This window comes from Chelonoidis abingdonii, chromosome 19 (genome assembly GCF_003597395.2).
Source record: "Chelonoidis abingdonii isolate Lonesome George chromosome 19, CheloAbing_2.0, whole genome shotgun sequence".
In the NCBI taxonomy this organism is placed as follows: Eukaryota; Metazoa; Chordata; order Testudines; family Testudinidae; genus Chelonoidis; species Chelonoidis abingdonii.
The window spans coordinates 4,271,127-4,298,660 of record NC_133787.1 but is presented as its reverse complement, the minus strand read 5'-3'; the positions used below and the strand labels follow the sequence as shown (position 1 = coordinate 4,298,660).

General features: G+C 53.9%; 2 protein-coding genes across 5 annotated transcripts in view; both read left to right on the top strand.

Moving 5' to 3' along the window:
* Positions 1–5,481: 5,481 nt before the first annotated feature.
* LCAT (lecithin-cholesterol acyltransferase) lies at positions 5,482–19,156 on the top strand. The gene is made up of 6 exons (XM_032788513.2): positions 5,482–5,581; positions 6,355–6,511; positions 11,442–11,557; positions 15,107–15,202; positions 15,642–15,866; positions 18,409–19,156. Exons 1-6 carry the CDS (start codon positions 5,482–5,484, stop codon positions 19,044–19,046), a joined length of 1,332 nt encoding a protein of 443 aa, XP_032644404.1. The 3' UTR covers positions 19,047–19,156.
* A 4,555-nt stretch (positions 19,157–23,711) lies between these two features.
* MATCAP1 (microtubule associated tyrosine carboxypeptidase 1) overlaps positions 23,712–27,534 on the top strand; it is a 46,037-nt gene continuing 42,214 nt past the window's right edge. Inside the window, exons 1-3 of one of the 4 annotated variants that reach the window (XM_032788479.2) lie at positions 23,717–23,771; positions 24,455–24,625; positions 25,991–26,629. In XM_032788479.2, the coding sequence (XP_032644370.1) occupies positions 26,060–26,629 (570 nt within the window). In that variant the 5' untranslated portion in view covers positions 23,717–23,771; positions 24,455–24,625; positions 25,991–26,059. The other 3 variants (XM_032788480.2, XM_075073736.1, XM_075073737.1) reach the window with 3 other exon arrangements.

Genomic DNA, 27,534 nt, shown 5'->3' with positions numbered 1-27,534 from the left:
CCTCGGCCTCGCGGGTTACTATCAGCACTTCATATCCAACTTCACTAGCATTGCAGTGCCCTTGACAGACCCCCCTGCGCATACTCCGGGGGGTGGGCACTGCCTTGTCGCCCCTTTCTCTCATCTTCCTGCGGCGGGCCCTGTGACAGGGCGCTCCCCGCCCACCCCTCACCCCGGGCCCTCCCGACCTTTTTATTGGGCCCCTGTTCCGCGAGCCCCCCCCAGCCTCCCCACTCCTATATGCCGAGCCGGCTGCACGCCCTGCGGCCGGTTTGCTTCCGAACCGCACCCAGGGACCAATTGTACATGCTTGTGCTCCACACGTTGCGTTTCCTCACCCTCTCGTCCCGCCCCGACACAAAGTGGCTGGACTATTAACCACCTGTGGAAGGTGAGGAGCGCCAGTGGGAATAGCCTCTATTCCACCTTAGTTCCAAGGCCTGCCGGGGACATTGGTTGACGGCTCCTTCATGCAGCCATGAGCACAGGCATGTATCTGGCACAGTTTATCCCTACATCCGAGGCCCACCCCTTCTGTGGTGTGAGGGATAACCTGGCGCATGGCTATCGTGAATGCACCAGGTTGCAGCCCCTATTCTGGCACGTCTCCCTGCACCTATACCTTCTCGCACACCCTATCCATGGCCCCACAAAGTCACGAGACCTCCTCGTCAACCTCCTCCCGGCCTTGGCCAAAGTCATCATCTATAACACCAGGAGGAGGATGCTGGATGAGGGGGTGCTCTGCGACTGTGGAGCCTATTTCCATTCCTCCCTGGTTTCACGCAGCTGGGCAGAGTTCCACTGGGCAGCATCCACTGGCTTCCTTGACAGCTTTGAGGAGCAATGAGCACTGTCCGGGCTTCTCTGTTTGGTGTCCCCATCCAGTACCCTTGTTTTGAACCTTTGACCACCACTCCCTACCCTGTTTTCTCATTAGTTGCCCCATGCAATCAGTTGGTTCCTGGGTCCAGTGGTCCTTCTCGCTAGGCTGGGGGGCTTGTGCCCACCCATCTCCCAGGTCTTCCAATAAGGCCCTTGACAGACCTGGCAAGGAACACTAACCCATGGAAGGTCCCGTGGTCGGTGACCTGTGAGAGGACCTCCCAGGAGCTAAAGAAGCAGCTGAGCTGAGAACGCATGCTCACCCACCCTGGCTTCACCAAGAAGTTTACATTCCAAACAGAGACCTCCGAAGTGGGCCTAGGCCATCCCAAAACATGGATGAGGAAAAACACCCAGAGGGTACCTCAGCAGGGAGTTGTTCCTGTGAGAAACCACCTACTCAGTCATCGAGAAGGAGGCCCTAGCAGTGAAATGGACGCTCTGAGGTGTTATCTGTTGGGGAATGAATGCCTTTCAGCTAGTGACCGACCATGTGCCGCTGCAATGGCTGAACACCATGAAAGACACCAACCCCTGGATTATGCGGTGGTACCTCTCCCGGCAGCTATACAGCTCTGAAAGCCTTCACCAGGTCGGGTAAGGATCATGAAAACACAGATTTTTTTCCTGAGGGATTGTGGGCACAAGAACCACAGGACCATGCCCCGGCACCGATTCTGAGGGAGGGAGGTGTGACAAGGTGCATTAACCCCTCATTGGTCAGGACGGGGAAAAGGAGCAACTCTGTGCTCAGGAGGACCCACTTCTCCTCCCATGCTGAGCATGCTCTGGTTGGAGGCAAGGTTTAAAAGGCAGCTGGGCAGCTCGGTCAGGGCTAGGTAGGAAGTGACTCAGAGAAGCTGATGCAAGGCACCATGGGGTGAGCAATAGCCTCCCAGAGCCCTAGGTCAGAATCCAGTGGAGTGGGAGGGCCCAGGTTCCCCTAGCCCACCTGAGAACTGCACCCATAGGTGGAGCTGCTGCCTGTGAACAGAACAAACTAGGTGGGGTTACTGCTGAGAACTGTACCCATTAGTCAGCGCTGCCCTCGAGAGCAGCATCTAGTAGGTAGGGCTGCCACCAGAGATGAGCCATTGGGTGTACCTGCCATCTTAGGCCCTAACTGCTAGGCAGGAGACTCTGCTTCCTGTCCCACACCATAGTATGTGTCCATCTGTGGTGACAACCTCACATGACCACAGGGAAACCTCTTGGGACCCCTCAGCTGTTTGCAACCTTTGTTTCCCTTCACAGAGAAGCACTGCATCATTTTTAATGAAGTAGTGGTAGCTCCTTTGACTCAAAATTGTGCTGAGTTTTTTATTTTGCCTTATCTGTCTCTTTATACATCAGAGTCACTGGGGACTCTGACATCAGTTTCTAAGAGTGCAGGCACTCTTGCTTTCAGTTTTCTGGTGGATGAAATGTCAGCAGGTGACAGCCCGTGCTTGCTGGCATCAGAAAAGGTTCAGAGAAGGACAACTAAAATGACTAGGGGTTTGGAATGGGTCCCACATGAGGAGAGATTAAAGAGGCTAGGACTTTTCGGCTTGGAAAAGAGGAGACTAAGGGGGGATATGATAGAGGTAAATAAAATCATGAGTGATGTGGAGAAAGTGAATAAGGAAAAGTTATTCACTTATTCCCATAATTCAAGAACTAGGGGGCCACCAAATGAAATTAACAGGCAGCAAGTTTAAAACAAATAAAAGGAAGTTCTTCTTCACACAGCGCACAGTCAGTCTGTGGAACTCTTTGCCTGAGGAGGTTGTGAAGGCTGGACTATAACACAGTTTAAAAAAGAACTGGATAAATTCATGGAGGTTAAGTCCATAAATGACTATTAGCCAGGATGGGTAAGGAATGGTGTCTCTAGCCTCTGTTTGTCAGAGGGTGGAGATGGATGGCAGAAGAGAGATCACTTGATCATTGCCTGTTAGGTTCACTCCCTCTGGGGCACCTGGCATTGGCCACTGTCAATAGACAGGATATTGGGCTGGATGGACCTTTGGTCTCACCCAGTATGGCTGTTCCTATGTTCCCTGGTGCCTTTCCATAATTTAACATATGGATCAGAGTCTGACTCTGCAGCCTTTTTCAGTAGGCACTTTATAATTCTGACACCATCTTCCATCTAAAACCCTGGATTCGGGACTGTGGGGACTAGCAGTTACCCGTCTAAACCTGTACTCACTGCAAACTGCTTAAATTCATGCCCACTAAACCGCAGCCTGTTGTCAGATATTAGCATGTCAAGTACACCATGACTAGCAAAAATAATATGCACCTGCTATGACCCTGCTTACTTGTAGTATCTTCTAGTAAGGCTGCCCTAGGGAAGTGAGAATCATCCTCTGGGACAAGTACAAAGTTTTTCCAGTCAATGTAAACAAATCAATGCCTGCCATGCTCCAGGGGGCCAGTTTTTCCTATGCCACAACATAGGCTCTTTTGCTTAACTTAGCTTGTATTTTTGGCACATGCAACAAGCCTTGACAGGTTCTTCAATGCCACTGTCCATTTGAGGCTAGTGTAATACATCTCTGGCCCTTCTCCTAGAGTTGTCAATCCCTAAATAATCTTCATGTATCCCTCTTAGCATATTTTTCTGCAGCACTTTAGGAATCACCATCCTGGTGCCGCTAAACAGGACCTAGTAGTGACAAACCCACTTCAGTTGGAAATAGCCTTCAATACTTTCTGCAGGGCCTCATCCTGAGCCGTAGATGCAGCAAGCCTAGTCCATACTGCATCTGGGACTGGACAGTCTTTTGTCCCAGGTCCCGATCATGATCTGGTCTCTTATCAGGTGCTCAGTTAAAATGGCAAGACTGGCTCTTCAGTCTTAGATCAGTCACAAACTTCTCTTGCATTCACTCTTCTTTTTGTTCTCTCTGCTTAAAAACATCTCTCCTAGGGTTCATTTTGACTTGGAGTGCACCACTCCACACCTATCTGTGCCACAGTTCCATAGTTAGCCTCCCCTGCCTGAGCTAACAGTGCTGCAGAACCAGCTGCTGTCGGAAATAAGGCTATCTTCTTCTCTGCTGGTGCCCATCGCCCACAGATAGAGTCAAGCCTGGTTTAAACCTTCTCCAGTTGTTTCAGCTCTGGTGGGGCTTTGGCCTGCTCCATTCTTCTACTCAGGGTCTCCTCTGAGTTTGTACCACGTGGGGTTCAGTGATCATGCGGTGCCTGTCAGAACTCTGCTACAGGCAGCGTCTGAGCTCTAGCTGCTCAGCACTGCATAACATGAGCCTCTGCACACTCCAACAACTGGCTCTTGCCAGAGCCTTTTAAAGGTACACTTCCCCACAGGCTGGGCTTCGCTCAGGGAACCTTCCTGGCCCCAGGAGGGCCTGGTTTGGAGTGCAATTGCTGGATGTTAGACACTATAGAGCTAGAGCTGAGGCCCGTAGAGGTTCTGGGTTCCTGACACCTCCACATTGCCATGGGAGGCTTAGGTGAGGTATCCACAGGAGGACCCTGTGAGGCTGAGTTCAACAGGAAGTACCACCCAATGGGACTGGAGTGGCAGCCCCTTACAGTCCCCTGACTGGCCGATACCAGTATATAAACCAGGAAGCCATGAAAGGGAGTTGACTGAGTAACAACACAGACTGACTGCCTGAACTCCAGACCCTGTGCTCTGGCTTCTGGCCTCGGTTTGTCCTCGACTTTGCTATTCGATTGCTGTCTGTAACCTGGAGCCCGATCTCCTGGTAACCCTCCTGATGCCTGACTCAGTTCACCCTCTGACCCGCCTCACACTAATCTCCTGGTACTTGACCCCTGCTCTGACCTAAAGGTCTGACCGCCCTCGCCTAGTCATGACACTGTAGCCAGAGCAGCCTCCTGCCTCGGCCCCTCCTGTGCCGGGTTGGTCTCGCCGTGCCCTTGGTGTCCCAGCATCCTAAACCCCCCTGGAGGAGTTGGTGTCTAGGACAGTTCATGCCACCAGTGAGACTCAGTGCTGAGTCTCAGAACAGGCTGGGAGCACAGGGCAAACGCTGGGGGCCCAACTCCAGACCTGAGTCTTCAGTCCTGTCAGCATCCCCAGGCACAGATCCTCGGGTTGCCAGCCCATCCCCCCCGTTGGGCTGCTGGCAGAAGCTCTGCCCGGCCTGCCGCCCTTGAGCTCCGTGATAACCTTTGGAGTCTGTTACAAATTCCCTTAATAATTATCTAATGTTCTTGTGTGACGTTGTGTTCCGGTGAGCCTGGGGCTCATGGGGGCCAGACAGCATAGCTAGAGGCTGGTGGGTGGCGATTTAGGTGGATGCGATGCCACCAGCCCACAGCTCTGCTGGTGCCCTTCAATCCCAACTGCAGCCACCCTACAGCCCTCGGTCCCTACCCAAGGGCCCCCCTGCATCAGCCCTGGGCTGCTTTCCTCCTGCCAGGCTGAACTGGGGAGGAGTCCATTAGCCGTGGCAGGAGCCCATTAGCCGTGGCAGGAGCCCCAGCTCCTCTGACCAGTCACAGTCTGGCTGTCAGCTTTGCGCCACTGGCTTTTCTGAAGTCCCCTCAACGGTTGACTAATCCCAACCCTTCCCCTGGGTTTTAGGGGAGCCAGGGATGCTTGGCCTGCCGAAAATGGCTTTGGGGCTCATCCGGGAGAGGATCAAAGTGACACCCAAGTGCTGCCGGGGAGAGCGGGCCACCACAGTGCAGCCACAGCCTGTGGTCTGCACCAGTGCCCAGAGAGACACACCCTCGTAGGGTTTCAAACCAGGGTGAGCTGCACCCATTAGTATACCAGTACTGCGTATCTACACTGAGCGGCTGCAGGGGAGCAGCTACATTGGTGCAACCCCTGTGCAGCCATGCCCATGGGGGTGGAGCCCCAGCCTGAGCACACCCCTGCCCCCCTACAGGTGTCCCAGTCTGAACATGTCCCTGCCTGGCACTGTGCAGGCCCCACCCACCTAGGAGAGCCCTAGCCTGAGGGATCCCCATGGTGACACTTGGCAGCAGCAGGGGCAGCTCTAGACATTTCGCTGCCCCCAGCATGGCGGCATGCTGCGGGGGGGCGCTCTGCCGGTTGCCGGTCCCACGGCTCCGGTGGACCTCCCACAGGCATGCCTGTGGAGGGTCCGCTGGTCCCGCGGCTCCACCAAAGCTGCAGGCATGCTCCACCAAAGCCGTGGGACCAGTGGACCCTCTGCAGACACGCCTGCGGGAGGTCCACCGGAGCCGCGGGACCAGCAGACCCTCCCAGGGACCAGCAGAGCACCCCCCACGGCATGCCGCTCCAAGCACACGCTTGGCATGCTGGGGCCTGGAGCTGCCTCTGGGCAGCAGGGATGGGGTCTGGCCAGTGCAGCCCTCCTGGCACTGCCAATGCTTCCTGAGGGCTGCTGTGGAGCCAAGGCAGCCTGGCAGACCCCAAGCAGCAGAGCCCAAGGCCTGTCGTGCTGCACGCTGGGGTCTGATTGGCTGCTTCCTCTCTGTCTCTGGTGCCTGCAGTGCCCGCGGTCCTGGGGAACCAGCTGGAGGCCAAGCTGGACAAGCCAAATGTAGTGAACTGGATGTGCCACCGCAAAACCGAGGACTACTTCACCCTCTGGATAAACCTGCACATGTTCCTGCCGCTTGGCGTTGCCTGCTGGATCGACAACACCAGGTACCTCCCCGACCCCACCCCGGAGCTCCCCTTGGAGTGTCTCTGCCAGCCCTAGCTCGCTGGCACCATGCCAGGTGGCCCCATAGGGGAGCCCTTTGACTGGCATCAGGGCATTGGATGGGCCCACTCACCCAGTGCCATTGAGTGTTGCCCTCCCTCCACGCTCGCAGCCACATCAGGCCGGGTCCATCCAGGGCGTCTGAGATGCAGCTTTAGTCAGGGTTGCAGGAAACCCAGTAGCCAGGGCCTCCTGGAACTCCCAGCTACCTCAGCGAAGACAGAATTCTCCTGGGATTATCCTGTGAGCACAGAGCTGTGACATCAGCTCAGAGCCCCGGGGCGGGAGCCCTGGCCACGGCAGCCTGCTCGGGCCCCAAGCTGCGCAGGCTCCTTGCCCTGGGGACTGAGCCCCAGGAATGCAGGGAGGCTGCATGGAAGGAGATTAAAGTACAAATAAAGAGCTCTGCAGCACTGAGAGTCCCTTGAGCACTCAGCTAGTGCTTGGGGTAAAAGCCCTGCTCCCAGGAGGGACAGGGGAGCTGGGAAAGCCACAGCCCCCCAAAGAGCAGCAGCTCTGCCCCATCCCTCTGCAGGGCCCTGGTGCAGCCATGCCTGAAATGCTGCATACCCTTCTGGGCACCTCCATCTCAAAAAGCCATCCCCAGGTGGGCGCGATGGAGAGGGAAGCAGAGGAGGTTCACAGGTCTGGGGGGATGGGCTCTGGGGAAGGACAAAGTGTGGAGACTTGGCTGGGACTGGGGGCTCCTCAGAGGGACATGGCGAGGGTCTGCAAATACCTGAAGAGCAGGAAGAAGGTCTGTAGAGTGAGACGGGGTGCGGCGAGGCCTAGAAATGAGCACTAGGAAAATGGAAGTGGAATTAAGGAAAGCTCCTCGCCAGTGAGAGCTCCCATAAATCTAACGCTTATAAATCTAGAGCCATGGGCTTGCAAAGGCAGGCCACTGAACTCTGACTAGCCCACATCATTGAATGGTTTCTTAACCTCCGTAGGTGTTATATTCACAGCATCCAAACTGAAGTTAGACACGGCTTTATTTCTTAGCCTCCAGAACCCTACCACACCAAAACCAGACAGAGACAAAGCAGGCTGCTCCCTAAGGTAGAGGGGCCCAAATTACTGTAGGTCAGCTCTTTGCAGTCTGGCTGCTGAAGACTGTCATCACATACTTCCCTACCGTGCCCCCTACCCTGCAACCAGCCTGGGGAAAACCCCTGAGAACATAATGTGATAGCTTATAATTTTAACAGAGTTTCCAATACACCATTTCAGGCCCCAGTTCTGTGTCCTCCCATCTGCATCCAGTGCAGGGTCAGGAGGACTGAGGGGCTATAAGCAGGGTCCTGCTGTTCCCATGCAGCAGAGATTCAAGCTCTCAATTTGCATGGAGAATACACTGCCTCTTCACCAGCTTCCATCACACCACCTGGGAGCGAGGTGCATTTCCCAGAGATCTGCAAGTGAACCCACTGCCTTGTTAAAATGGGCCTTTTAAGGAATGTTCTATATCTGACCGTTTTCCCATAACCCTCTAGTTCCCAAATGGCTGGTTTACCATCAGTCAGTTTCCATGCCACTAAAATTTACCACCCACATTCCTTGACTGTTCATCTAAGGAAGTTAGATTGTAATTAAGCAATGTCAGTCAGTGCTTTTCCTATCTTGGTCACCATTTGCCCTGACTTCCATTCCTTGCAACGGGGCTGTCTCTGCATTCCTTCCCCGAGGCACACTCTAGGCCAAGCTTTGCACTTTCCCAGCCTCTGCCCTGCGCTGTGCGGCTGTTCCACCATGCTGGTACAGCTTCTGGGGCTATCAACAAAGACAAAAGACATGGACAGACATGAGCTGCCCCAAGGGGGGGCTAAGGCTCTCTCTTCAACTCCTTCTGGGAAGCTTTGGCCCCAACTGGACTCACAGGCTAATATGGAAGAATAGTCCCATCAAAAGTGGATCAGCATTGTGACCCTCCTTTTCTTCAGGGAGGAGTTGGGAGGCAGTGGTCATCTGAGAACCAAAGATCTACTCACCCACCAGCTGTACTGGGTTTGCCCTTTTTAAGCTCCTCCCTCCAACTCTGATGCCTCTCACAGGTGTGATTGGGTGGGGCCACTCAAGCCCACAAGAACTCATTAACCCTGCGCTACCCAGTGTGGGGTCTGTATACCCCATCACAGGAACCAAAGCTACCAAATAGGATTGAAGATTTAAAAACTAGAATGATGTAAAATTAACATGGACCACATTACATGGATTAAAAACTGGCTAACTGATAGGTCTCTAAATGTAACTGTAAATGGGGAATTGTCACTGAGGGGGTATGTTTCCAGTGGGGTCCAGCAGGGATCAGCTCTTGGACCTAGGCTATTTAAAATTTTATCAGTGGCCTGGCAGAAAACATAAAATCACCACTGATCAAGTTTGCAGGTGACCCAAGAATCAGGGAAGTGGGAAATAATTACTAGGACCGGTCACTGAGTCAGAGCGATCTGAATCTCTTAGTAAACTGGCAAGTAAGCTTAGTTGTATTAAAACACAAGCAAACCCTATAGGTTTTAATATGGCTAAATATAAACGTATACATCTAGGAGGAAAGAATGTAGGCCACACTTCCAGGATGGGGGACTCTATCTTGGGGTGCAGTGACTCTGAAAGGATTTGGGAGTTGTGGAGATGATCAGCTGAACATGAGCTCCCAGTGTGAGACTGTGGTCAAAACAGCTAATGCAGTCCTGGGCTGCATCAACAGGGGAATTCTGAGTATGAGCAGAGGTTATTTTACCTCTGTATTTGGGACTGGTCCGACCGCTGCTGGAATCCTCTGTCCAGTTCTGGTAGCCACACTTCAAGGAAAGATGTTGATAAATTAGACAGGGGTCCAAAAAGAGCCATGAGAATGATTAAAAGATAAGAAAACCCGCCTTGTTGTGATAGACTCAAAGAGCTTGGTCTATTTAGCTCAACAAAGAGAAGGGAACAGTGATTTAATAATGTAGTGGAGAAAGGTCTAACACGAGCCTATGGCTGGAAGTTGAAGCCAGACGAATTCAGACTGGAAATAAGATGTCGATTTTTGCCAGGGAGGGTAATTAACCGTTGGAACAGTTTAGCAAGAGGCGTGGTGGATTCTCCATCACTGGCAATTTTAAATCAAGATTTGATATTTGTCTCAAAGACCTGCTCTAGGAATGATTTTGTGCTGGTTTCTGGCCTGTGCTCTACAGGGGGTCAGACTAGCTGACCCAAGTGGTCCCTTCTGGCGTTGGAAAATTACGAGTCTGTGACGACACTCCTGCCCACGGTGAAGATGGACACTATGTAGCTAGTGGAAGAGGCGTCCCTAGCGGATAGCTGCTGTTTCCCTTTGTTTCCAACGGGACTGGTGCCACAAGCTGCCTTTGGGAAAATGGCTCCTGTTCCTCAGAGGTTTCACTGGTGTAGCTCTCTGCCTTCGGTCTCTTCACTGTTAGCATTGGACAAGCTGATGTTTAGAGGATCACCGTAGCTCCTCGAGCTCAGGTGATAAGAGGTCTGGGCTGGGATCTATTCCTGGCTCTGGCAGGGGGCGTGGGCTAGTGGTTAGCGGCAGTATTCTGAATGGTAACATGTCCACGACTGGGGTCTGCTGCTAGAGACCTGGCTTCTATTCCCAGAGTGACTGGCGATTGCCTCAGTTACCTCATTTGTACGATAGGGAGGCTGGCTCTTACCTACCCCCAGGTGTTGCTCGATGTGAGTAGACGAGGTGAGAATTGACCTCATGGTCTCCTGGCTCCCACCACAGTGCACCTTCCCCTAGGCTGTTTTAATGAGGACCGCTTCCCCTCCCCCAAACAGGGAGCCTGCTTCGGTTACGCTGTGGTACACGTGAGGGCTCTGCTAGCCGTGTGAACGTGAGGCCGCTGCTGAGTTGAGGTTGCCGGATTGTTTCCAGTGGGTCTGAAGCCACAGACTGTGCTCAAGGAAAGAGCTGCCCCCTGTGTTCTAGGGTTAGGAAGCTGTCAGAAGAGGGCCCATGTGATGGCACTCAGCTCAGCTGGGAGGAGGCGGCCAAGGTTCCCGGGATTGAGACGCTCTGAGTTCCAGGGTCGGGGGCTCTCCAGCGTGTTAAAGCTGTGCAGCTTGGACAGAGACTCCTCTGCCGTGACAGCCAGGCCTGGCCTGGTGGCCACAGGTCAGAGCTCAGCACTTGACAGCTCCCTTGTCCCGGAGCGCAGGCTCAGTTGTGCTGGAGTTGGGAAGGGTAGAGATGGATTCACCAGGCCTCTCCATGCAAGCAAGAACCCCCTCTTCCCTGCAACCTCAGACATGGGTCTCCCTCCTTGTCCCCACACGCCAGAGGGGGAGTCTGGAGGGCATCCCTTCCCCGCCAGACCTGAAATCCTCCTACATAAACAAAACCTTTACCTTTGATGGGTCAGGCTGGGTCAGTGTGGCAAGCCCTAAAAAGCCAGGAAATGCCAAGTTATGGGGCACCTCTTCCCCATCCCTTAACCCCACACAGCAGGTCTCCTGCATTGTCACCAGGGATTTCTGCCTCTAGCTAACCAGGACTCATCTCTGCCCATTGCAACGCACCTGAGCCGCTCTAGCTCACCTGGGAGGGCTGGGGCCGATGCAGGGATCCCTGGGTGAGATCCTCTGGCCCATGATTTACAGACTGGTCACAATGTGCTCCTCGAGCCTTAATACCCATGAATAACACAAAAGCTTAACACCCACCTCATCGGCTATTCAGGGCTGATACGTGCCCGGTGGCGAGCAATGGGCCACAGAAACAAGTCCTCTTCACAATCCCCAGCCTGAATTCCCAAGCAGGGTGTTTCCTATGTGGGATGGGGGTTGCCTGGATTTCTGTCCCCACCCAGAGGATCTGCCACCCACCTGCCATCTCCTGTCCTGTCCATGCAGAGTGGTGTATAACCGCAGCACCGGCAAGATGTCCAACGCGCCTGGGGTGCAAATCCGTGTGCCTGGCTTTGGCAAGACCTACTCTGTGGAGTACCTGGACAAGAGCAAGCTGGCAGGTGAGGGGCGCCCTTCTCCCAAGGTGTCCTAGGTGAGGGGTCACCGAGGTCTGGGGGGAGCTCCCAAGGGTGCTGATCCTGCTGCTGCCGCCCAGCAGTAGAAAAGGGTCCCTGGCTGCTGCAGGATTTGCCCAGGCCTGGCTTTGCAAGGCTCTCTGAAGCACAGCACCATTACCTCTTATCCCTGAGTCTGTCCCAGCTCTGGGACCTTTGCACATCCAGACCCCATAGCCGGGAGGAGGCGGCGGGAAGCTGAGGGCCAGGGGAGGCAAGATCACTGCAAAGCCCATGGCGCAGTGACCCGTGTCTGAGAGGAGAGGCCTGTCCAATGCCACTAGGGAGTGAGGGGACCCAGAGCACAGTGCCCAGAATACACTGAGCCAGCGCCGCTGGCCAGAGGAACCCAGACACTGGGCAGGCCAGACAGGAGCTTGCCCACAGCCAGGAAGTGGGGAGGAATGCAGTCTGGGTGAAGGGCCAGGGGCCCCTGTGATGCTTTGGGGTTCAGCCCAGGCCAGCGAGAGGCTACATCACCACCTGCCCCACAACTCTGGGTGCCTGGAATGCTCTGCCATGTGGCTCACAGCCTGGACACCCACAGCCAGCAGACAAGCTGGCAGGTCACACCTTGGCTTCCAAGGGTGTCCCCAGCCCTGAATTTCCCCCAATCCATCTGCCCTGCACTGCCCAGCCCACTCCTAGAGCACTCACAGAAGTAATCAAGTTTGCTGCTCCTTTAAAGAGACAGTAAATAGCAGCTCGTTAATTTAACTAGGGATTGTCTGACACTCATGTGTCAATCACAGCACTGTCAGATTATATTTTAAAAAAAACAAGCATATTAAACAAAAAGCCATAGAGTTAAGTGCAGGGCCGATGGGTTGGGGGAAATTTGGGACTTTAGGGGCTGCAGCCCACGGCCCCAGGCTAAGGAAGGCCTTGGCACAGCAGGGCTCAGGCAGGCTGCTTGCATGCCGTGGCCCCACGCTGGTCCTGGAAGCAGCCAGCTGCTGGTACAACACTGAGTCCCCTGGCGGGGGGGGGGGGGGGGGGAAGGTGGCTCCGCATGCTGCCACCGTCCCACGCAGCTCCCATTGGCTGGGGGTGGCGCTTGTGGGTGTGGGCAGTGCACAGAGACACACTGTCCCCGTTCCCCCCAGGGGCCACAGAGACGTGCCAGCAGCCAGTCACTTCCAGGAGCGGCATGGGGCCATGGCATGCAGGCAGCCTGCTGGCCTGTCTGTATCCCTTCTACTTGGTAAAAGCATTAGAGAGTCCTGTGGCACCTTATAGACTAACAGACGTTTTGGAGCATGAGCTTTCGTGGGTGAATATGCATATGCATCCAACGAAGTGGGTATTCACCTACGAAAGCTCATGCTCCAATACATCTGTTAGTCTATAAGGTGCCACAGGACTCTTTGCTGATTTTACCAAGCAGAAGGGATATAGACAGGAAGAGTTACAAGCAAACAAAAGCAAAAATACATTTCTGAGACTAAAACTTAATTCCAGCAAGTGACAGGCTTTGCCTGAGCAGGTTTCTCACTTTGCCTCAACTCCCAGAGATGGTGGAAGGATCCAACATTCTGTGATTTCAGAGCGCTGGCGCTTAATCCCTCACGTGATAGATGCTAAAATGGCTTTTTCTCTCTCCTCTCATTCCCCGTCAAGTGGTCTTTTCCCAGGTACCCTCCGGATGGCTTTGTTTACCTTTCATGTAAAGGTGTCTTCATTGTCTCTGCCTCATGACCAGACAAGCAAATCCACGTTCCTTTGTCTGGGACAGAGTGGGTTATGCGTTGCTTACCAAACATGTTAAGAACATTATTCTTGCACACATTTATAACTCTGTGTACACACCCCGTACGTACACCACACAGTGAATGTCAGGACCAGGGTGTATGTACAGGTTACGACAACAGTGAGTTAGGTAACTGAGTCTCAGGCCTGGCACAGAGCAGTCGGTCACCCCTCCCGTAGGATTAGCCACTGGCTATTCTGCAGACGTTGGTTCAAAGTCCCCCTAAGCACACAGACTGAGGGGCATCTTTCCTGCGCTTAGCATCCGTGCTCCCCTAGTGGTTGCTTCTCCCCCATCTGGGTCACCCAGGCCAGTAAAGGGTTCTGCCACCCCTAAAGGTGGGAAACCAGGTCTCTTACCATCCTGACTCTTCTGTCTCACAGCAGAGTGATGGTCCCTGGCTACCCTCAGCTGTGCCAGTATCTCACTGAACCCTACAATTTTTGGGCCACAGAACCATCCAGCTGTGCCTCAGTTTCCCTGCTTCAGGTGACATTCTGGCCCACAGCTGTGCCAGAGTCTTACCACTCCCAGCACTCTTCCCTGTTCTCAGTGGGGCATTAACCCACAGCTATTTACTTAGCTATGGCAGGGTCCCCCACTCCTAGCAGATCCTGCCACAGACATACTCAACCCTGACTCAGTTTCCCCAGTGAGGGTTTGCCCCCTCAACTACTGAGTCTGGCCGTGGCAGGCTTGTATCTGAGCCGTCAGTCTCAACCCTGTCACATTGTTACAGAAGACAACACATCAAAAAAATCACTTCCCACATTCCCCCCATCAGAATCCCAGACTAACCTTTAGTGTCCAGAATGCCTCAGGCTACAGGCAGAGTGATGGGGTCCATCACACACACATCTGGTGGTCTGCTAGCCCCTGATCAGGCATGTCATTATGTCCTTCCTCCTGGGTCCCATGGGTGGGATTTGGCCCTCCTCTTCTGTGTGAGCTGCCTGTGTTGGTCCTGGTCAGCAAGCCTGGCCTCCAGCTCCATACAAGCATGCAGGACACAAGTTATCTGCTGCCTCGTTATGTGTGATATTCTTGCAGTGTCATGCTCCACCGTAGCAGCTTGGAATTGGATCCCTTGGTTTTGTGCAAGCAAAGCAATGGGGAGTGGTCAGCTGGGCCCCTGAACTTCTTGTTAAAGAGAAGCTGCCTGAGCGCAGATAGCCTAACCGGGGGTGGGGGTGGGGGGGAAGGGCTGTTAGTTTCCTTTGATTGCATTAGTACAGCACCTAAATCAACATCGGTGCATCTGTACAGAGTTCAAAATCTGGACTAGCCAGAAGAGGGTTTTCTTCACCTTATCAAAACCCTCATGAGACACTACACCTGTGTCTGGCTTTGTCTTGTTACAGTTTCCAAGAGGTAAGATCAGAAAGCCTCCGTAATTTCACCTACAGCTTCGTGACATACATTTCACAGTGGTATTAACGACCGGAGTGTTGTTAGATTCCAAATGATCTATTACATGTCACCTTTTAAATAAATATCATGGCAGCAGTACATGGGTGGGGACCCCCAGCTCCCACGCTGTGTCCGCACCAGGAAGTGCTGTCTCCCCCTCACTCACACTCTCTCTGGGCTGCCCCCAACTCCCATGCTATGTCTCTAGAGCCTCCCAACCCCCACTCTGTACCTCCCTGGAGCCCCACAAGCCTTGCCCTGTATCTCTGGGGGTCCCCCTACCTCCATGCTGTCTCTCTTGGGGTCCCTCCAATCTCTGTGCTGTCTCCCTATAGGTTACCTATACACCCTGGTGCAGAACCTGGTGAACAACGGCTACGTGCGGGACCAGACGGTACGGGCTGCCCCCTACGACTGGAGGATTGGACCCAGTAAGTGCAGGGTTGGGACCAGCTTCCACCTCAGCCCAGACAGCCAGGGAGGGAGGCAGAAGGGCACCCACACTGGTATCTTGGCGGCCAGGGAGAGCCCCATGCCCAGGAGAGAGACCAGGCCAGAAAGCCTGACAGGGAGCAGTGTGAGAGAGCCTGAAAGAGACACCCTTGAGAGGAGGGGGGGCCATGCTGGGAGAGATGTGGGAGGAGGAATCCCGCAAGGAATGATCATATCGTTGGGGGAGGGGGGGACCCGGCAGGGAATGATCCTCTCATGGGGGGCGGCCTGTATGAGTGCTCCCTAGTGCGTTTCCTCTTCTGCCTCCACTGGAGGGTCCAGGCCTGGATTCCTGTGTCTCTCATTGTGCTGGGTTCTAGGGACCTGCCCCTGGCTGGGCTCCTGCTGGCCCATGGCACGATGCCCCTCTCTCCCCAGACCAGCAGCCTGAGTATTTCCAGAACCTGAAGGCGCTGATTGAGGAGATGCATGACACCTACCAGAAACGGGTCTTCCTGCTCGGACACAGCATGGGCAACCTCAACATCCTCTACTTCCTGCTGCAGCAGCCCCAGGCCTGGAAAGATCGGTTCATTGCGGGCTTCATCTCCCTCGGTGCCCCCTGGGGCGGGGCCGTCAAGGCCATGCTCGTCTTGGCCTCCGGTGGGTAATGGCTCCCACTGTCCACTTCCTGCCTTCCCTTCACGGAGCAATGGGGAGGTGTGAATCTGTTGCAGAGCCCCGAGGGTGGGCAAAGGTCTGCAAACGGCTCCATCAGGAGCTCACCAACGACCTGGAGTCTGACCGCAGTGCCCCTGAAGGAGCAGGTGTCCAGTCACAGGGAGCCTACCCAGGGTTTGCCATGGGTAGCATTGCCTCATTCATCAGGGACGAGCACTTCAGAGCAGGCAGGGGAGGAAACGCCTGTTGTAGAAACGGAACAACAGGAAAAAGACTCCCACTGAAGCTCTACCTGCTATTGCCTGCACGCACCACGCACACCCGCCTCCCAATTCACTCCACTTACAGCTCCTTGGGAAACAGTTCCCTCACCTCAAAATAGCCCCTTGCCCGGTGGTTAGGGCAGGCAGGTAGGATGCAGGAGACCTAGGTTCAAGACCCTGCTCTACCTGATTTGGGGGAACTTGAACTAAGCTCTCCCTCCTCCTAGGTGAGGGCCCTAATCAGCAGGCCAAGGGCTATTCTGGGGCAGGCCTCTCTCAGACTCTCCTATTGAAGTTCTTCCGCTTTGTGTAAATAATCCCTGGGCCAGAGAAACTGACTCTATAACCCTGCATCAGGGCACTCCCCTAGAATGGCAGAGACGTGACCCTGCATCTCCTACATCCCAGGTGCGCACCCACCCCAGTGGCCTACAGAGCCTGGTTGTTTTGTTCTCTGGCCTGATGACTTGCAGTTATACAACATGGCCCATTGGCTGGTCTGGGGTAGGTCTCTCGCCCCACCAGAAATTCCACCATGCACCAGAGTCCTTTCCTGATGAAAGCTGCATCACAGCCAATGAGTCCCCACTGAAACAAATTGACATTTCCCAACAAAAAACAGTTTGTCAAGAGTTTTTTTGACCAGCCCTATGCCCACCCTCACTCACCAACTGGCTCCATTCCTCCACACTCAACCCTGCCAACACAGCCGGTCCCTTCTCCATTGCATCTGTACTCTCTTTACACCACGTTCAGAAGACGAGGAAACCAACAGATGCTGCTAGGGTCTAAAGAATGAACTAAGCAAGGCCTAGCTCTGTGTATAAGCTGCTGCTCTGGCAGGGCTCTGGTGGCTTCTGCTGCAGAAGACAGGGAGGTCCTTTAAACTGTTTCCTCTACATGACACCTCCCCACTCTAATCCTCCCCTAGCCCTGTCCCCACGAATTCAGAAACACCTCCCCACACACCTTCTTCCCTGAGACGCAGAACCCCTCTACTTCCCACCCAGTCTCTCTCCCATTCAGAATACGACTGAGCCCTCACCCAGTATTGTCAACCCCAGAAGTTCAAAAATCATGAGTTGACCTGAACAAGTCATGAGAGTGGCTTAAAAATCATGACATTTTGAAATGTGGATGCTTTTCCTTTGCCTTCTGTTCTCTGAGCCTTTAGGACTGCGTTACAGTCATGTTTTCATGCCTTTCTCCACAGCAAGGAGGGTCAGAAACTTACTTTTGGTTTAAAGGACGCTGACATTCTCCGGAATAATCACAGGACTCCATGAGCAGGATCTTTCCAAAATACACCAAATATGGCAAGACTTGCAGTAAAACCAGGAGAGTTGGCTTTTCTGACCAACATCCTTGGAAACATCCTCCCCCTGCAACACACACACACAGACAGCTTAGAAAACCTAAAACAGGCTTAGGACCCTTTCCCTTCCTGCTGGACACCCAGCACCACCAGCTGAGAAACTCCCCCAGCACAAAACCTTGTCCCCATGCCCCCAACACACACACTTCTGGTTGGGCTTAGAGAAGCAGGGACAGATGCCCAGCAGGGAAGGACTGTGGCTGTAAGGAGTGGTGTGGGGGATTCATAGGGAGCGCTCCCCATTTAGAGTCAGTGCTGACCCCAATGCCCCAGTGCGGTACTACAGGGTGCTGTGCTGCAGCAGGGCAGGGTGCTCTGTAGGGGGCTGACTGACCCCAGCAGGGCCGGCTCCAGGCCCCAGCGCGCCAAGCGCGTGCTTGGGGCGGCATGCCGCGAGGGGTGCTCTGCTGGTTGCCGGGAGGGCGCCAGGCGGATCCGGTGAGCACGCCTGCGGGAGGTCCACCGGAGCCGCAGGACCAGCAGACCCTCCGCAGGCACGCCTGCGGGAGGTCTACTGTAGCCGCGGGACCGGCGAGCGACAGAGCACTCCCCACGGCGTGCTGCCATGCTTGGGGCGGCGAAATGGCTAGAGCTGGCCCTGGACCCCAGTGCTACAAGGTGCTGAGGACTGTGCTTTAGGAAGTTCCATCATTTGGATTAGCCAATAATCCAATAGTTTTACCTCAAAACAATATTTCTCTTGGCCTCCTGCCCTGAATTACAGCCTATCTGTTGAGTAGCAGCCTTGCCCGCCCCCCAGTGATGGCTGCATTTCAGTAGTGAATGATCTCTGTATATATAGTCTGTACACAGCTTTGGGACCCTTGGGACATCTGTTAATTTTGCTAGAGCTGCTGTTCCTGATGAGTGCCTTTGTGAATTGCAGGAGATAACCAGGGCATCCCGATGGTCACAAGCATCAAGCTGCGTGAGGAACAGCGCATGGCCACCACAAGCCCCTGGATGTTCCCAACCAACATAGCCTGGCCCGAATCACACGTCTTTATCTCCACGCCATCCTACAACTACACGTACCGGGACTACCGGCGCTTCTTCCTCGATGTCAACTTTGAGGATGGCTGGTACATGTGGAACAACACCAAGGACCTGCTGAAGGGGCTGCCTCCTCCTGGCGTGGAGACCTACTGCCTCTACGGCACGGGTCTCCCAACAGTGGAGACTTACATCTATAACAAGCACTTCCCCTATGAGGACCCCGTGGACGCGGTCTATGGGGACGGGGATGACACTGTCAGCACCCGCAGCATGAAGCTGTGCAACCGATGGGCCAAGCAGCAGGAGCAGCGAGTGCATGTGATGGAGCTGCCAGGAGTGGATCACCTCAATATGGTTTTCAACAACCAAACACTGAGCTACATCAACAAGATTCTGCTGGGCAGCTTCCAGGCCAGTGTGGAAGAGCAGCGAGGGCAAAAGACCCTCTTCCCACCCAACCCGGAGCCAACACGGGCCAGGAAGAACCTCTCTGGTCGGAAGGCCACTAAGAACCCCAAAATGAACTGAAGGCAGTAAGGGTCAGCTTTGCTCCCAACCAGCTGCCCTCCAGCAAAGGGTTCAAATCTGAGTGCCTGTGGAGGGCAAAGCAGCACCCACTCCTGCTATGACTGGCTTTTGTTTTGTGAATGGTGATTAATTACACATTAGAGGCTTGTTACTTGCATATTATCAGATGGGTAATGAACTATATTGCCAGCTAATTCCATCACGCTGGCAGGTGTCACCATGACACTGCCATCACTGGCCAGCTAGTGTAATGCCGACAGACCCCAGTTGTTGGCAGGTGGGATCGAACCTGGGACTTGCGAAGTTTAGTGTATGAGCCTCTACTGCATGAGCTAAAAGCCACGTGGCTCTTAGCCAAGGCTGCAGCAGACTCATTAATCTCTAGGTGATCTAGGTGCCACTAGCCGGAGAGAGCACACCACACTCACCAAGCCACTCTGGCCACAGGGCAGTCCCAGCCCATGCCAGGTCTGAGCCGTGCCCCCTTGGTCCCTGTGCTGGGCTTGCAGCAGCCAGGCTTGGATTTGCACCCAAGAAATCTGTGCCCCAGGGGCACTGCAAAGAAGGGGCCTCACTGAGAAGCTGAGCTGTTCAGCTCAAAGAGAACAAATCCTGCCCCCATCCTAGAGCCGGAGAGCCACAGGTAGCTGGGTAACTGAGTGCATGTGCCAGGCCCTTTAAGGTCTGTGACTGAAGCTGACTGCAGTGAGGGGCCAGTGTCCCACGTCTGGGGTCTCACCAGGCTGTGCACAGGAACCAAAGGGAGCACTCTCCCTTGTGACATTCAGACAGCATCTGCCATTGCACAAATGGTCACTGTTCTCTGCAGTAACTGTGCAAAGCGCTCTGCTTCCGGGCACGCCCGTATTGCCGGCTGCAGCGGCACACATCTCAGGGGCTGGGCCTTTGCTAACTGCGGCCATCACAAGCCCACCATCACTAGGCCTAGTGGGAAGCATTGCTGCAGGAGACTGAGAGCTGCCTCTGGCCTGTGGGAGAAGCACCTCCCTGGAAGTATCCGCTGGAGCAGGGGGCTGGCCCCTGCATAAAACACTATGAGGCCAGGCTAGGATCACTCCAGCCAGCCCAGGCTGGGGCTTGCAGAGCATGCAGTGGCCTTGACGTGCTTGCCCAGGGCAGTGAGGAATGCTGTGTAAACACCTCTTTGCCAAAGGCACCCCTGTTTCTCTCTCTGAAGGTGTCAGAGTCCCAGGAGAGCCTGTTGCGCATACTGCTGAGAGTATCCAAATGCTGAATCTCCATGTGCTTTAAGCTGCTGGAGTCTGAACAGAGCCCAAGCACTGCCCTTACTGGGGGTCTCTAGACCCACTCTTGGGGTGCAGATCCTCTGTCTTAGCACCCCCTGCCCGTTGCTCTTTACTAAATTGCATAAGAAATGCACAGGGCTATGCAAAAACACTAAACCTCCACGCTGTTCCCTGCTTCGCTATCCTCACCGCTCCCGAGCATTCTTTGAGCTGGGCTCACAGTCCTCTAGTCTAGAGGCATCCAGGGTCCTTCTCCTGCAGTGCAAGGCTGGTCTCGCTCCCCATGCAGGTCAGCATGCTCTGACCTTAGGGCGTCCCGCACCTAAACCGGGCTCCCATCCCACTGCTAGGAGCCTGCGCGTCTCTTTCTCTCTCCTGCCAAGAACTCCCTGTGCACCTCTGTAACTCTTCCCTTGACCCACTCCAAACATTGTGGGTTTTAAGGTCCAGCATCCACACCTTAGGGGCTTTCTTCTGGGCTGGGGGGTGGTCTTCCACTCTTCACATGCAAGCCCCCTCTTACAGGGTTGGGGGAAATTGATTTTCCAGCTTCAGCCAAGCTCCTTAGCGTAGTCTGTCATGAGGTCCCTGGGTCTGGTCTATGCCCCAGCCTGTAACCAGTCTGCTGGGAGTGCTCCTTTAGTGGGCCGGGCCTCAAGGTCCCACACCTTCCACTGGGGCAGGCCTGTGCCCTCCTAGCCTGAGAGATTGGGCTGTTGGCACCAGTGACCCCGTCTCTGTTCATGGCTCCCTGCCCGAATCCAGCCCAGCCAGACTCCTGCGGGAGATCTGTGCTGTCCCCCATCAGGGTGCAGTGCTGTCAGTGACTATTCACAGCGACACAGGCAGCCTCTCCAAACCACGGTACCATCAATTGGTCACCTGGCTACAGAATCTGAACGCACTGGGGTTAGCTCAGATAGGCAGGAGTTAAGCCATAGTCCACCCTGGCTAGGCCAGTGCCATGATGGGCCAGCCAAGCTGCGGTAGACTCATTTCTGGTGCTAGTCTCTGCCCTTGTTCCTGAGTCCCTCCAAAACGGCCACTCCAATTCCAGCCTTCTGACACGCTTCTCTCCAGCTCAGTTCCCAAGCCCCACCTGCTGGGTTTCCTGTGTTAGGTGTTGATCATTCAGTCCTTGGGGCGTCTCTCTGTCTTGTTGGACCCCTGAATTGAGCCAGTTCTTCAATGACTCTCTTCATTCCAGAGACAGCGATGTGACACTCACACCTCCTGCCTCCTGTGCTGTTCCAAGAGCAGTGTTGGCCGTTTCACACCCACTGGGTAGCAATGCAACATAGACGGAAACTGAGGCACGCATACTATTTATAAAAATATTACAGAAAATTCCCACTTGTCATAGCTCTTCCCCCTTCAAGATTGAACTGAGCAGAGTCACTTTAACCAGTGAGCTGGGGAAGTTTGAACACACAAACATTCATAGATGCCATAGCCTATTTCCAGTATTGCCAAATGTTAAAAATCATGAGTCAGGCACACAAAAAATCATGAGATTGGCTTTAAAATCATGAGATTATGTAAAAATAATAGCTTGGGTGTTCTTTTTATTGCCTCTTGCTTTTTGAGCCTTTAGGGTGCACTGGGGTCACATTTGGAAGCTTTCTCTACCACCACGAGGGCTAGAAACTTACTTTTTCTTTAAGAATGAAGGCTGGAATCATCACAGCTCCACTTGACCTCAGGAGGTGGGGCTTTAAGGAAAACAATAATTATCATGAGACACATGACAAAATCATGAGAGTTGGAAACACTGCATTTCCGATCATTATTCTTACAGCACAGTTTCTAATCAATCAAACTTCCAATACACAATCCAGAGCAGTTTCACATCCTCCCTTAGGTCTGGTCTGTTAGATGGCACCAGCAGGATGCACATGGGGAGTTTTCATCCTTTTGCCACCCCAAAACCATTGGGTTTGAAACTGGGATGGAGTCCTGCCAGTGCCTCCTTGTCCTCATCTGCCAGGGAGCAAGGAGGGCAGTAAACCCACATTCCTGCATGTGTCAGCCATCTTGGCTGTACGCTGGAGTGTTCTTATCTTATCCCTTGCTTGGGGTAGGAAGTAACCCTTTGAGCATTTGTGGGGGGTGGGAGGATCAGTGTAGATTTGTCCCTCTGCAAGGTAGGTCTTCACCCAGCCATATGTCTGTGGCTTTGGTGATGCAGAGCACCCCTGCCATTGGCAGGCCCCCTCTGGAGTTGTGTTCCAACCCCAGGGCTGCGTATATGCAAGGGACACAGTTTCCATTTTGGGGTTAATGTGTTGCCCTTACCCCCAGGACAGAGGGCTGCGATTCAAGGTCTCTTGGTTAAGAGAATCCACCATGGCCCTGACCACACTGTGACCATGTGTCCGTTACCAGTAACAGCCTTCCAGCTGCTTTACCCTTCTATGGGGCTTCTCTTACCTGTGGATAGGACAATCATGTTTGGCAATACCCCTTCACTGCCTGTGTCTCCCCACACTCAATGGGGGGATCAGCTACCACAGGGCTCAACGCTGCCTTTGCTTTCCCATTGAGGGTTGGCCATGAGCTTGCTCCCATAGTCACAGCATCAGGCTTGAGGCAATTATGCCTCAGCCAGAGGAGAGGGTTTCAGGTCTTTCTTCTGCCCCACTCAGATTCAGGTGTCTAGCTACAGACAGAAAGTTGTCTTGAGATTCACAGCCTTTCCTTCGTGTTGCAAGCAAGCGGGGGGTGGTATCAAGTCCTGTATCAGCTGCTCCATTATATTGCCTAGGATCAAGGTCAGACCAGCAGACCTATAATTACCCTGGTCATCCCATCTACTCTTTTGAAATATTGGCACAACATGAGCTTTCTTCCAGTCTTTTGGAATTTCCCTGGTTTTCCAAGACTTATTGGAAAGCAACATGACTGGTGCAGTGAGCGCCTCAGCCAGCTCTTTTAAAACTCCTGGAGAAAAGTTATCCAGACTTGCAGCCTGAAAACATCCAACTTTAGCAGCTGTTGTTTACCATCCTGCTGACACACCAGCGGAATGGAAAGCGTGTTCTCCTGGCACACAGGCTGCAGGGCCAGTGCAGTGTCTATAAGAGCTCACAGAGGGGCTAGGCTGGGCTGGGACTCCAGGCTGCATAGTGCCTATAGGCTCCATACAGGGCTAGGCAGGGTCTCTGGGAGGGGGCTGCCGCCCCTCCCCTCAGGAGGTCCCGGGGACAGGCGCGCGCACACGGAAGCAAGGGGCAGGCACGCGCGCCGGAGCCCCCCTCCGCAGCACAAGCGCCTCGCGCGGCCACGGGGGGGCGGGGGAGCCCCGCGGCAGTGCCTGCCCAATGGGAAGGGGGGGCGGGGCGATTCCCCCCGAGTCGCTCCCATTGGGTCTCCATTCGAGGTCGGCCCGCCATTGGCTGGAGGCGGTGAGGGGGGCCGGGATGTCGGAGAGCTGCGGGCTGCGCGAGGCCTGGCCGGGGTGAGACGCGGGGCTGGGCCGTGAGTGGGGCAGGGGTGGTGGGGCCGGGCCAGTCTCGCTCCCACCCGGGCCGCTGCCCCACCCCTCCCCCGCGCGGTGGGCGCGGCCGGTCCGTGCGAGGGGGGGCGGGGGCGGCTGTGCCCGGGCGGCGGGCGGCGCTGTGGCGCCCTTCTGCCAGAGGGGAGCGGGCACACGGGGCCTGGGGGCGGGGCGGGGCGGGGCCTGTGGTCTTGGGGCGGGTCCGCGCGGGCCCCGGCAAGCACGTGACAGGCCTTTGTACCTCGCGCCGTGTGCCGGCCGCCAGCGCTTTCGCCATCCCCAGCGCCCCCCGCGTACCCCCCCCCCCGTACCTCCGCCACCCTCTGTCGTCCCCGCCCCACGGCGCTCCCCTTCCCCCCGGCCCGTCTGCCAGGCCTGCCCTGCCTCCCCATTACACCAGCCTGCGCCCAGGGGGGCTGCCCCACAGGCTTGAGAACTACACGGGTGGGACGGTGCAGGGAAAGACTTTATCATAAGGGGACGGGGGAGCATTAAGGTTCCTCGGGTAAACTTCATTCTGGCCTTTCCTGACCTTTGATTGCTGACCGTGACCTGAACAGTTATTTCATTTGTTCCTGTCCTTGCTTAATTCACCCTAACATTTTGCACACCTCCATCATCACCAAAAAACCTCCACCCTCCAGTACCTCTTCACAGGCTGTTCTCCTAGCAGCAGCTGCCTGATCAGCTTCCCAGCATACTTTAGGCTACTCTTTTCCTGGGCAAAGTACAAAATGAGTGGCAGCAGGACCATGCTGTGAAAGAAGCAGCAGTTCCTCAGTCCATTTGCTGCCCCAAGTGTCCACGCAGCCTGGGTGAGGGATGTTAGTTACCCATAGTGCAAGAAAACAAGACTGGGAAATGCCCTCTCAGTGCATATAGTTCCAGTGGCACATGTGCAAGGCATGCATTGCATGCCCCCAGGAAAGCTATGCCTGTGGGATGAATATGTCTGGCCCCTGAATGTGCATGGAAGATGCCATTTTGTAGAAAAGAACAGTGTCCTCCACATAGCGTGACCTCGCATGCACCATATGTGCGATGTAACATTGCATGGAGAATGTCTGTTTGCATACAAGTGCAGAATTGCATGCCTGGCTAAAAATGTAATTAGAGAGATGAGATGGGTGAGGTAACACCTTGTATTGGATCAACTTCTGTTGGTGAGAGAGAGAGAATCTTCAGAGCTTACTCAGAGTTGTTCTTCAGGTCTCCTATACCTGAAATAAGTTTCCTAGACCTGAAGGAGAGCTCTGGGTAAACTGCAAAGCTTCTCTCTGTCACCAGCAGAAGTTGGTCTAGTGAAGATATTACCTCACCCACCTTGTCTTGCTAATATCCTGGGACTGACATGGCTACAACCGCACTGCATATAAAAATGTCATGGCATGCTATTGTACAGTTCTCATGAATGTGGGAACTGTAACTTCTGCACTTCCTGACTTGGTTTTAACTCCGCAGTCTTAACACTGCAGTAAGGCAGACATCTGCACCTTATAGTTTTGTTTTATTCTATTCTTAATTTTTCCTTTAAACCAAACCAAATTCATGCTCCTCATTGAAAACTCCGTCAGGGCCAAGTTAGCTCTAGTTATATTGAAATACTGAGGGCTTTTTAACAATAGGAAAAGCACATTTTCTCCACTCCCATAACTCACACTTAGGGCTTGTATCTATGCAGTGTGTGCACCGATTTAATTAAATCAGCAAACCTTTTCTGTGGACACTTAAACCCTCAGTGGGGCTGGGGGCATGGTTTGCACTGTTTTAATGAGGTTCATTTAGAAACTAGAATGGTGCACAAGCTGTGCATATACTTGTGCTGACTGTGGAAATGACCTCTTGGTACATAACAAGCAAATAAAACTTTAGATCCAAAGCTGCAATTTTGAGTGAGAAAATGAAGGTGAGGCTGTCAATCACCTGGTGCTTTTTGGTCTAATCTCTTCTGGAGATTTGATGGCTGGGGTGGGCTTGCCTCCACGTCTGGGGTTACTGAACTTCTGGATGTGGGGAATTTACCTGCAGATGTAGGTAAGAGCCAACCTACTCGGGAAGAAGATAGGTATTTTGTTCCTCATAACTATGGTGTCATCACAGTTACAGCATCCTGGTGTCTAGGAGACTTCTCTTTTAAGGTTATTTGTGCAGTTCCTGCGTCTCTTTGTGTGTATCTGTAGGTACAAGGCTGAGATGAGAGGAGAGCGCCTGGTCTGATGTAATCTCGACAAGGATTTTGGTCAAGGAAGATGGTGCTGGACTCGGGGACGCAGTCGTATGAGCGGCATCGTAATGTCCTGAGCGCCAGCCCCCAGTGTGAGAGGGGTGGGAAAAAGTTCTCTGAACACAATGGGCTGCGACTCTATTCCTACCTCTCCCCTTCGCCATCTCCAGATTCAGACCCTACCCACCTGGGCCAAAGGCTTAAAATGCCTTCCAGGCTCAAGTGCTCCAAGGTCTCAGAAGCAAGGCCTGAGGTCAGGCGGCTGTCGGAAACCTGCCCTGCCTGCCCAAGCCCCTGCAGCTGGATGCGCCGTAGCGAGAGCACCTGCACTGTGAATAGTAGCGGCCGGGCACGTGCACAAATCCGCAGTGCAGCTTCCTTGCCTCATATTGCCAGGCCAAAGGCTGAGGAGATCAGTGTCAGCAGGAGGAGTCCTTGCCTGCTGGTGGCCCTTAGGCCCTTGAACGTTGACAAGGAGAGAGAGAAGTTCTTCCAGTCTTGTTATACTTACAACCCACAGTTTGAGTATGAGGAGCCTGTCCCTACGGCTGTGCTGGAGAAATACAGAGATGCATCAGACCAGTTCATTACACAGGTAAAAACCATTCCCTTGAGCAGCCCTCCCACAGGCAGGTTGGCTCATTACCCTAAGGGATGGACACACAAACCCACCCACCCCTTACAGCAAAACACCAGACTGTTTTCTTGCCCTGAGACTAAAGCCACCACACAGCAAGGGGCCAGATTAGGTCAATACCCAGGGGATAACCCTCTCCCCCGTCTAGCGAGGAGGTGGGCTGGTTGGACACCTGGGAGATAGCTTTCCCCTAAGTAAAGCCAGGGCTCTAACCAGGGAATAATGCTCCTCCAGCATTGGTTGGCGAGGGGATATCCTTCTGTCAGAGCAATTCCCTGAGTCTGTCACATACTGCAACAGTTAAATAATTGTTTGACTGGTTTTCTGGAACATGTCTTTATTTGAAGGGCTCATACTAAGGCTTTATCTAAATTGACAAGTGAAAAACAAAACTTTTGTGAAAGGTGTTAAAAAAAAACACAGACCCCCAAAAGACAAAAGTTTTGCCGATGACTAGCAGTTTGAATAGCATTTTGTCGGCAGGAGAGCTAATGTGCCGCTTGTTGAGAGTGGAAATTTTTTGTCCTCCTGACAAACAGCGGGTGCACATGGCTTTTAGCAGCACAAACAGCCTCTGTCTTCGCAAACAAGGTCAGCTCCCAGACTACTGCACTGGGCAGCACAGTAGGGGGAGAAGGCTACCAGCTCTCGGTGGAGAAAGAAATGGTTTGGGACTATTTAGAAAAACTGGACGAGCACAAGTCCATGGGGCCAGATGCGCTGCATCCAAGGGTGCTACAGGAGTTGGCGGATGTGATTGCAGAGCCATTGGCCATTATCTTTGAAAACTCATGGTGATTGGGGGAGGTCCCGGATGACTGGAAAAAGGCTAATGTAGTGCCCATCTTTAAAAAAGGGAAGGA

What these genes read in the sequence shown, in the direction of transcription:
- LCAT (XM_032788513.2), top strand. Translation starts at nt 5,482, where the DNA reads ATGGCTTTGGGGCTCATCCGGGAGAGGATCAAAGTGACACCCAAGTGC. An exon ending in TGCTGGATCGACAACACCAG is followed by an intron (nt 6,512 to 11,441) that starts GTACCTCCCCGA and finishes CTGTCCATGCAG; the next exon opens with AGTGGTGTATAACCGCAGCA. An exon ending in CATGCTCGTCTTGGCCTCCG is followed by an intron (nt 15,867 to 18,408) that starts GTGGGTAATGGC and finishes TGTGAATTGCAG; the next exon opens with GAGATAACCAGGGCATCCCG.